The following is an 11,484-nucleotide window of genomic DNA, read 5'->3' on the forward strand; positions in this document are numbered from 1 at the left end:
GGGAGTATTAAGAAGCTGGTCAGGTATATCTACATCCTTGATAGACTCTCACGTGTAGTACTAGTGGAAGTGGCTTGGAAATTTCATATGTTTCAAGCTTCCACTTAGGATATCCGACTAGTTGCTTAACTTGCTTCTTTTAAGTTTTCTTGTACTTAATTGCTTTACTTTGTTGCCTATAAACGTCTAGAATTGTGTAGTCTTATTTGCTTACGCTTAGTTAAGTGTCAAAAACAAACAAAGTTGTAAAAAGCATACAAAAATTTTTGTGAAAAGTTTTGGGGAATTGGAAATACCACAAAGGAGTTTAGTGATTTCCACTTGAAAAGGCTTGGTTATTAAGTGGCTCTTTGTAGCTCACCTCCCTTGATAGTGCAACTTGTACACTTAGACTTCCAAGTGCTATTTTCATTCCTAGAAAATACCAAAAACATTTTATAACTTTTTGCATAGCATACAAATTCTTTTTGTTTAACCATGAGTCATCATTCTCAAGGTAGTAGTGACTTTGATACTCCTAAAAGTTTTGAAAGAATTGTCAAGGAGGTTGAAGCACTAAAACTTTGGAAAAATGATGAGATACTTCAAAAACAAAAAGAGAAACTTGAAAAAGAAGTACAAATCATGGCTTTGGAACAAGAAATCCAAAAGATTAAGCAAAGGGAAGAAAAACTTTTAAAAAGATTAAATAAAAATAAAAGTCCAAAAGGTTCTTCTAGGAGCTCAACCAAGAGCTCCAATGATTCTCAAAGCCAAGATAATGATGGTAGTATGCATATGGATGCTTACTATCAACCAACACCTAGGAGAGTCATTAAAGAACACAAAGTGAGGGAATCAAGGGTTGATCTCCCTTACTTTCATGGAAAAGATAATGTGGACACCTACTTAGATTGGGAGATGAAAGTGGAGCAAATTTTCACTTGTCATAAAGTAGGTGAGGAAAGAAAAGTTCCTTTAGCCACCCTAGCTTTTCAAGGACAAGCCATGTATTGGTGGACATCTTTGGAAAGAGAGAGAAGACTTCATAATGATCCTCCCATCACTTATTGGAATGAATTAAGGAGTGCTATGAGAAGAAGGCACATACCTTCTTATTATAGTAGGGAGCTTATGGATAAGCTCCAAAGACTCCAACAAAAGGGTATGAGTGTTGAGGAGTATAGGCAAAAGATGGAGTTATATCTCATGAGGGCTGGGATAAGGGAAGAAGAAAGATTGACCATTGCTAGATTTCTAAGTGGTCTTAATTTTGACATAAGAGATAGAGTTGAGTTACTCCCTTATAGGGACCTTGATGATTTGGTCCAACTTTGTATAAGGGTGGAACAACAAAATTTGAGAAAATCCTCTTTTAAAGGTAAAACTCAATCTAGCTCTTATGTTAAGAAAGACTACAAGAGGGAGGGTCACTTTGATTCCTCTAAGAAATTTGGCAAAGAAAAAGAAAAAGAAAAAGAAAATGAGAAAAATAAAAATATTGTCACTTCTAGTAGCAAAACTAGTGATATCAAATGCTTTAAGTGTCTTGGGAGAGGACACATAGCCTCTCAATGCCCAACTAAAAAGGTGATGATTTTGAAGGGGCAAGACATTTATAGTAGTGTTGATGAATCTAGTTCCACTACTTCAAGTGATAGTGAATCAAGTGAGGAAGACCATTCCATTGAAAGTGCATATCCTTGTGATGGTCAACTTCTCATGATTAGAAGGCTTCTAGGAAGCCAACCTCAAGAGTCCCATCTTTCACAAAGGGAGAACATTTTTCACACAAGGTGTAAAGTTTTAAACAATGCTTGTTCTCTCATTGTAGATAGTGGGTCTTGTTGCAACTGTTGTAGCACAAGGTTGGTGGAGAAGCTTGGTCTTACTATTATTCCTCATCTGAAACCATATCAACTTCATTGGATTAATGAATATGGGGATATTAATGTTAATCAACAAGTGAAAGTCAAGTTCTCTATTGGTAACTATGAAGACCAAGTGGTTTGTGACATAGTTCCAATGGAAGCTTGCCATATTTTGTTGGGAAGGCCATGGCAATTTGACAAGAAAACCATGCACAATGGCCTTACCAATGAAATTACTTTCACTCATAAAGAAAAGAAATTTGTACTTCATCCTTTGTCTCCTTCACAAGTGATAGAGGATCAAGTACAAATGAAAAAGAAAAGAGAAGAAGAAAAAAAAAACTTGAATAAAAAAAAAAAGAAAAGAAGGAAAAGAAGCATAAGTTTTCAAAGAAGGATGAAGAGAAATCTTTTCCAAAAGAAGGAATTCAACAAGAACTTTTAAAAGAAACTTTGATTGTTGAAAAACCTTCTTACATTCTTCTTTGTAAAGGTATGCTTCAGTGTCATAATTTAAGCATTGAACTTAGTTCTTTATCTCCTCAAGTTTCTCATTTATTAAAAGAATTTGATGATATATTCCCTAGTGAAGGTCCACAAGGCCTTCCTCCTTTTAGGGGTATAGAACATCAAATTGATTTTGTGCCTGGGGCTAGTCTACCCAATAGACCAGCCTATAGGACAAATCCTCAAGAAACTAAGGAGATCGAGAATCAAGTCTATGAATTATTGAATAAGGGTTGGGTACAAAAGAGTTTGAGTCCCTGTGCTGTGCCTGTATTGTTAGTGCCCAAGAAAGATGGAAAATGGAGAATGTGTTGTGATTGTAGGGCCATTAACAATATCACAATCAAGTACATGCACCCAATCCCTAGACTTGATGATATGCTTGATGAGTTACATGGTGCTTCCATATTTTCTAAAATTGATCTTAAAAGTGGTTATCACCAAATAAGAATTAAAAAGGGTGATGAGTGGAAAACTGCTTTTAAGACCAAATTTGGATTGTATGAGTGGTTAGTTATGCCTTTTGGTTTAACTAATACACCAAGTACCTTCATGAGGCTTATGAATCATGTCTTGAGAGAATGTATAGGAAAATTTGTTGTTGTTTATTTTGATGATATATTAATCTATAGTAGGTCTCAAGATGATCATTTAGGACATCTTAGAGAAGTTATGATGATCCTTAGGGAAAACCAATTATTTGCAAATCTTGAAAAATGTACTTTTTGTGTGGATCATGTGGTTTTCCTAGGGTTCATTGTAAGCAAAAATGGGGTTCAAGTGGATCCCGAGAAAATTAAAGCCATTCAAGAGTGGCCCAAGCCTAAAAATGTTAGTGAAGTTAGGAGTTTTCATGGTTTAGCAAGTTTTTATAGAAGATTTGTACCTAACTTCTCTAGCATTGCTTCACCCTTGAATGAGCTTGTCAAAAAAGATATTTTATTTGAATGGACTTCCAAGCATGACCAAGCATTTCAATTACTTAAAGATCAACTTACTAATGCACCCATTTTAGCTCTACCTAATTTTGAAAAGACTTTTGAGCTAGAATGTGATGCATCAGGAGTTGGCATAGGAGCTGTGTTATTGCAAGGAGGACACCCCATTGCATATTTTAGTGAAAAACTAAAAGGTGCCTCCCTCAATTACCCTACCTATGATAAGGAGTTGTATGCATTGGTTAGAGCTTTACAAACTTGGGAGCACTATCTTGTGTCCAAAGAGTTTGTCATCCATAGTGACCATGAGTCACTTAAATATTTAAGAGGTCAAGGTAAATTAAATAAGAGACATGCCAAATGGTTAGAGTTTCTTGAACAATTTCCATATATTATTAAATTCAAGAAAGGAAAATCCAATGTTGTAGCTGATGCTTTATCTAGGAGACATACCTGTAGACCCCTAAAATTGTCCGGGTCGGAAATAAAGCTTGAAGACTCTCGAAGACTGAAGAAGGATCAGCCAGAAGGACTTCCAGAAGGCCCAAGGAGGGTTCTCTATAGGTCTAAGAGGTCTTAGGATAGCTAAAAATAGAAAATAGGAGGAATTGGGACCAATACGGGCTGCTTGGGGACCAGTACGGCCTGTATTGAAGTTTTGAACTTCAATACGGCCGTACTGGACTCAATACGGCCGTATTGAAGATTTGTGAACTTCAATACGGCCGTATTGAGTTCAATACGGCCGTATTGAAGAACAAATTCTCAATACGGGACGTATTGACCCCAGCGCCCGTATTGCTCCTATTTCCTATAAATATGGCGTCATTTGACGTCAATACACACTTTGGAACCATTTCTTGACTCTCTTATTGAGTGTTCTGGGGTTTTTGAGCAGTGCTCTGCCTTAGGAACCTCTCTGGGAGTCAGGACCGGTTAAATCCTCGAGTTCTGAGCGCTTTGCTTGAGTCTCGGATTTAACCGAAGGGGAAATCTTTTTGATTCCCTTAGTCAAAAATTTTCTTCGAGGAGAGTGTCGAGCGAGCTTGTAGAGGGAAGGAGCGCCGCAAAGCCTCCTAGCATTTATTGAGATTTATAAAAGCACGCTCCAAGAGGTTTTCTTTAATTCCCTCCTTTTACTGCTTTCTGTGTGTTTAATTTAAGCATCATGTAGATATTTAAGATAATAATCGTTCATAAATAAAAGGGGTAATTTAGTAATTTTGTGCTATTATTTGTAAAATAATCCGTCATAGGGAACCCGTTAGGGGCGCTGTGGGGTGCTAACACCTTCCTCACGCGTAACCGACTCCCTTACCCGACTCTGGTTATAATGGCCGAAGTCGATTTTTGAAATCGATTGCCTTAACTTCTTTTTCCAATGTTTTGAGTAAAACATTGGTGGCGACTCCACGAACCCTCCCTTTTTACAAAAACCACTAATCCATGGAGGGTCCCGCTTGGGATTAAATTGGATTGGTGAGACTCTTTCAATAATAAATTGGATAAGATCGACGAGGTCTCAGTTTGAGAACAAGTCGTTCTAACAATCCAATACATTTTCAAACAAAAAATAAAAAGAGAGCTCGACCGTCTTCGCGACCGCCGAGGCCCGTTTGGGCCGGGTGGCGACAGATGGCGACTCCACTGGGGAAGCCTTGAGAGTCAGTCCCATTTAGTGATGGATTATTTTCAAAATAATAGTCTAAAATTACTTCACTACCCCTCACTTGTATGATAACATGATTTATTATATGGCTTTAATAACTGTTGTTTGTTTAATTTCCGCAATTGTTTGAAATACAAACTGTACACAAACCTTTGCACACAACAGTTCCCTCTATACCCGGGGGCATGAGTGATAATCCATAGGGAGTGGATGTTAGTACGGCCGGTTGATGGGTTTATAGGAGCCTATGAGACCGTTGTCGGAAAAACATCACTCAAGGTGATAACCATGAACTCAAGTCCGACAGTGCGTTGGAACTTTCCATCGGCTTACGACGAGAGGAATTGGGTCCCTATAATGGGGGCACCTTGGGGGCCTCAGACCGGTGAGAACAGTTAGAACCACCTTGAATATGCACTTTTCTGCAGGATACCCCTACCTCGTGATTCGCTCGTGACTGTTCGTGGATGAGTGAATTGTTTGTGTATAGGTTTATGTGACATTGTTTGTGCATTAATAAACCTCATGATAAGGTCTAAAGAATAATCCCCATGCATGGAAAATATCATGACATGAGAGAAAAAACCATGTGTGAGAATATAATAAAAGCAAGGAGCATGTACATCATTGTTAATAAGATCTCATGCATCCTCATCAGTCATTCATTTTAGGATCACCAATACCCTCTCGATGTGAGCAAAAGAGACCCATGACTATTGAGATTCCCCGTTATGGAGAGGTCATAGGCTAAGGAGGGTGATAAACCTTCATCTTAAAAAAGGCAGCGCCTTAAAGATGGAGGGTTATCAAGCTCACTTCAAGGGTGTATTCATACCATGAATAAACTAATTAGCTTAAAAACATTCATTTTAGAAAGTGGCTGGTCATCTCTCTGTCCTCACACGTGCGCAGAAGATCAAGAAGATGGAAGCTCTGGAGGAGCAAAACAAGAAGCTCACAACCGAGCTTTCACAGCTTAAGGAGCAAATGGCGCAAATGATGGAACTCATGCGTCATCACAACGTCCATGGATCACACCACGGTGACCATGGGTCCCATCATGAGGGAGAGGAGGAAGAGTATGAAAAAGATCCTCCAAACGCTGTACCTCTTGGGGCTGGAATTATAATAAAAGAGCCCGAGGTTTCAAAGGAACAATTCCATGCCCTCGAGGATCGGCTAAGGGCTATGGAGGGGCATGATTTTGATATCAAGGACGCCGCCGACATGTGCTTGGTGAGGGACATTCAATTCCCTCCCAAATTCAAGGTGCCAGATTTTCCAAAGTACGTGGGATCGACTTGCCCTAAAAGTCATCTCACCATGTACTGTCGCAAGATGGCCGCATATGCCACAAATGAAAAGCTCTTGATTCATTGTTTCCAAGAGAGCTTAGCTGATACCGCGCTCAACTGGTATATGCAACTAGATGGAAATCTAGTACATACATGGAGACAGTTGGCCGACGCCTTTCTCAAGCGCTATAAATACAACATCGACCTAACACCCGATAGGTCCGATCTTCAAGCCTTGAGCAAAACAAATGATGAATCCTTCAAGGCGTACGCCCAACGATGGAGGGAGTTGGCGGCACAGATAGAGCCCCCGCTGTCAGATAAGGAGACGGTGTCCTTATTCATCAACTCGTTGACCGGTCCCTATTACGACAAAATGATAGGGAACACGACAACACTCTTCTCGGACATCATCACCATTGGAGAAAGGGTGGAACAAGGGCTCAAAAGTGGGAAGTTAGCTAAGCCTTCCCAATCATACGAAGCTAAGAAGACCTTCGGGAAGAAGAAAGAAGGAGGAGTCAATGCCATAACCATCTCTTCGTCTTCTTCCACTTCGAAGTCAGGAAGATCGCAGTCTACCCCTGTGAGGAAGCTTGATAAACTTCCGACCACATATAGCGACCTCCTGCCGAAGCTAGTAGAAGCCAAACTTCTAGCTTATGTTCCACCAAGGAAAATGGACCCACCCTACCCCGAGTGGTACAAACCTCAAGATACATGCTTATACCACTCGGGAGGACCAGGACATACAACGGAGAACTGCAGAGCTCTCAAACATAAGGTCCAAGACCTTATTGATGCTGGGTGGGTCACCTTTGATTCGACAGCACCCGACGTGAGCAAGAATCCTTTGCCCAAGCAGGAGTAGAGAGAAGGGCAAGCCACGATAGGACCCCTCCATGTTTTTCTTTTCTTTTAGGGACTCATGATCAGTACCCGAGATCATGAGAACCCTTTTATGTAAATAAGGGTCTTGTACATTTTTACACATATCAATAAAAGGCATTTTTCACACATTACTCTCTCATTTTGTTCTTTTCTCTCTCTCTCATTAACATTAATAAATTCTAAACCTAAAACAGAACCAATAAATAATTATGTCTGTGATTGTTCGCTCCAATCGGGATCCGAAAGCTGAGGATGAATGGGTTGGGTCGGACAGTGATGAGGAGACCATCTCTCCGGATCTGCAAAGACTGCTAGACCAAGAAGCTCGTCTACTCCAACCGTATCAAGAAGAATTGGAGACTGTAAATTTGGGGCAGGGTCAAGAGTTGCAAGAGGTCAACATTGGGACCCATATCAGTGATGAAATAAAAGCACAATTGGTCCAATTATTAAGGGAATACAAAGATGTATTTGCGTGGTCATACCGTGATATGCCCGGTTTGGACTCCAAAATCGTCGAGCACAAGTTGCCATTGAAAGAAGGGTATCGACCCGTTAAGCAAAAGCTTCGACGAATCAAGCCCGAATGGTCTTTAAAGATCAAGGAGGAGGTGGAAAAACAATTAGACGCGGGATTCTTGGTCGTATCCCAATATCCCGAATGGCTGGCTAACATTGTGCCAGTTATCAAAAAGAATGGAAAGGTTAGAGTGTGTGTTGACTACAGGGATCTAAATCGTGCCAGTCCAAAGGACGATTTTCCCTTGCCACATATTGATACACTCGTGGACCACACAGCCACAAACACACTCTATTCCTTTATGGATGGATACTCGGGGTATAACCAAATCAAGATGAACATGGAAGACCGCGAGAAGACTTCCTTCATTACACCTTGGGGCACGTTTTGCTACAGGGTAATGCCTTTTGGACTCAAGAATGCGGGTGCCACCTACCAACGAGCGATGGTGACATTATTCCACGATATGATCCACAAAGAAATTGAGGTCTACGTGGATGACATGATCGCAAAGTCAAAAGACGAAATGAACCATATCCAATATTTGAGAAAATTATTCAACCGGCTTCGCAAATATCAGCTTAAGCTAAATCCTGCTAAGTGTACTTTCGGAGTCCGGTCGGGTAAGCTTCTCGGGTTCATCGTCAGTGAAAAAGGCATAGAAGTGGACCCCGATAAAGTAAAGGCAATAATGGAAATGCCTCCTCCTAAAACTGAGAAAGAGATAAGAGGATTCCTTGGCAGGGTGAACTATGTTGCAAGGTTCATCGCACAATTGACTGACACGTGCAAGCCAATATTCAAGCTGTTGCGCAAGAATCATTCAGAAACTTGGGGTGAGGATTGTCAACAAGCTTTCAACAAAGTCAAACAGTGCTTGGCCAATCCACCAGTATTGGTGCCGCCTGTCGAGGGAAGGCCATTAATCCTCTATCTAACTGTGCTTGATGAGTCCATGGGAGCCGTGCTAGGGCAACAGGACGAAACAGGGAAAAAAGAACGAGCCATCTACTACTTGAGCAAGAAATTTCTAGATTATGAGACACGCTACACGCCATTAGAAAAGACATGCTGTGCGTTAGCGTGGGCAACACAAAGGCTCAGGCAGTACATGATTAGGCATACTACTTGGTTGGTTTCCAAAATGGATCCAATCAAGTACTTGTTCGATAAGCCAATAATCACTGGGAGAATTGCCCGATGGCAAGTACAATTATCAGAATTCGACATCATACATGTCACACAAAAGGCCATCAAGGGCAGTACCCTAGCTGATTACCTAGCACATGGGCCGACCAACGATTATCAATCCCTTCAGGATGATTTCCCCGATGAGCATATAATGAGTATACAACATGAAGAACCAAAAGATGATGCGTGGACCATGTATTTTGATGGAGCCTCCAACATGCTTGGACAAGGGATTGGGACAGTGTTAATCTCCCCACAAGGAAAGCATATCCCCTTAACGGCAAGACTCAACTTCGACTGTACAAATAACATGGCCGAATACGAGGCTTGCACGTTAGGGATTCAAGCGGCTATCAACAATGGTATCCTCAAACTCAAAGTATTTGGGGATTCGGCTCTAGTTATCCATCAGCTACGAGGTGACTGGGAAGTCCGAAATCCTAAACTAATACCATATGTTGAGCATATCAAAGATTTGACACAATTCTTTCAAAGTGTCATCTTTGAATACATTCCAAGGGAGGAAAATCAGTTTGCCGACGCTCTTGCTACACTCTCATCAATGTTCGCCCTGGATAGTGAGCATGAAATGCCTGTTATAAATATCCGGCGGCATAATAAGCAAGCGTTCTGCTTTCTGATAGATGAAGCTATTGATGATCATCCATGGTTCCATGACATCAAACAGTATTTGACAAAGGGGAAATATCCTGATATGGCCAGTGATAATGACAAAAAAAATATCCGGAGAAGAGCCATGGGATTTCTGCTAATCGGCAAAACCCTCTACAAGAAAAATTATGACTCGGTCTTGTTAAGATGTGTAGACCAAGCCGAGGCTCAAAACTTGATCAAAGAAGTACATGAGGGGGTTTTCGGTACCCATATTCCCGGGCCCGCAATGGCTAAAAAGATCCTCAGAGCAGGATATTATTGGTCGACCATGGAAAAGGATTGCCACCAATACGTGCGAAAATGCCACAAATGTCAAGCATACGCCGATAACATCCATGTTCCGCCAACTCCACTCAACGTATTGGCTTCACCTTGGCCATTCTCAATATGGGGCATGGATGTTATTGGACCCATCGAGCCAAAGGCATCCAATGGACACAGATTCATCCTTGTGGCCATTGACTATTTCACCAAATGGGTAGAAGCGGCATCGTATGCTCACGTGACCCGAAAGGTGGTAACATCCTTCATCAGGAAGAATATTATATGCAGATACGGTATTCCCGACAAGATCATCACTGATAACGGATCCAATTTGAATAACAAGATGGTGGAAGAACTGTGCCAAGAGTTCAAAATCCAACACCATAACTCTTCCCCATATCGACCAAAGATGAATGGGGCAGTCGAGGCAGCCAACAAAAACATCAAGAAGATAGTACAAAAGATGGTTGTCTCATTCAAAGACTGGCATGAGATGCTACCCTTCGCTCTCCATGGATACAGGACTTCAGTGCGCACGTCCACAGGAGCTACTCCGTTCTCCCTTGTTTATGGGATGGAGGCAGTTCTACCCGTCGAGGTCGAAATACCTTCTCTAAGGGTAATCATGGAAGCGAAACTTTCCGAGGCAGAATGGGTTCAAAGCCGGTATGACCAATTGAACCTTATTGAAGAAAAGCGGCTGAACGCCATATGCCATGGTCAAGCCTATCAAAGGAAGATCAAAAAGGCTTTTGACAAGAAAGTCCACCCTCGAGTCTACCATGAGGGAGAGCTGGTGATGAAGAAATTACTACCAGCCCAAAAGGACAAAATCGGAAAGTGGGCCCCAAATTACGAAGGACCATACGTGGTGAAACGAGCCTTCTCCGGAGGAGCATTGATCCTCACAAACATGGATGGAGAAGAACTTCGATACCCAGTCAACGCTGACGTGGTAAAGAAGTACTACGCTTGAAGACGTTGCTTGCACAGGCCCGCTAGGATGAAAACCCGAAAAGGGCGTCCTAGGCAAAAGTTAGGGCAAAATAAAAGCCCGCCAATACAAGGGTATTAGGCAAAACAAAGGCAAAATTATCCCCGCTAGGATACGTCCTAGGCAAAAATTAGGGGCAAAAGAATAAGATGTAAAAACGAAGCAAGCAACGGTCACTTGAACCGAAAACCGAAAGGCGGTTCAAGCAATTATCTTCTAGAAGCAAGCATCTTGCAGCATTTACACTCCTGGCTCAGGCATCTCACCCAAAGCAATTAGGGGAACGGGAAGAGCAGCAATCACAGATGTAATTGTTTAAGCCAAAATGTATATAGCCTACCCTGGCCAGCCATTCTTCAGAAAATCCCTCTGTAAATCTTTCTGTAAAAATATTTGAAAATCAATAAAATATCCATTTGTTTCTTTTCTCTCTTGACCATGTGATTATGCCTTTAAATTGATGTTTCAAAAATTGTATGAAACTCTGTTAATAATCGGTCAATAAAGAAAATTGGAGGGGTTCCTATGAAATCCGTAATCTCCTGCATAAAGGCTCATAAAAATACTCCCTCGCGTCAACGACAGAAAGTCCTCCAAAAAAGAGGAGGATAGGGAGAGCCATACACTTTTCTAAACAAAAGAATAAAAAATACAAACTTGCATCGCGTGCATCACACACATTAGTTGCAC

The 11,484-nt window shown here is 41.2% G+C and overlaps 1 protein-coding gene across 1 annotated transcript; it reads left to right on the forward strand.

Moving 5' to 3' along the window:
• Nucleotides 1-2,223: 2,223 nt before the first annotated feature.
• Nucleotides 2,224-7,130, forward strand: LOC145957995 (uncharacterized). The gene is made up of 2 exons (XM_083074441.1): nt 2,224-4,410; nt 5,838-7,130. Exon 2 carries the CDS (start codon nt 5,889-5,891, stop codon nt 7,128-7,130), a length of 1,242 nt encoding a protein of 413 aa, XP_082930567.1. The 5' UTR covers nt 2,224-4,410; nt 5,838-5,888.
• Nucleotides 7,131-11,484: the final 4,354 nt, after the last annotated feature.

Source organism: Cajanus cajan, chromosome 5 (assembly GCF_000230855.2).
Source record: "Cajanus cajan strain Asha chromosome 5, NIPB_CcT2T_4, whole genome shotgun sequence".
NCBI classification, from domain to species: domain Eukaryota; kingdom Viridiplantae; phylum Streptophyta; class Magnoliopsida; order Fabales; family Fabaceae; genus Cajanus; species Cajanus cajan.

Excerpts from the sequence above, each read along its gene's own strand:
- LOC145957995 (XM_083074441.1), top strand. The coding sequence starts at position 5,889 with ATGGAAGCTCTGGAGGAGCAAAACAAGAAGCTCACAACCGAGCTTTCA.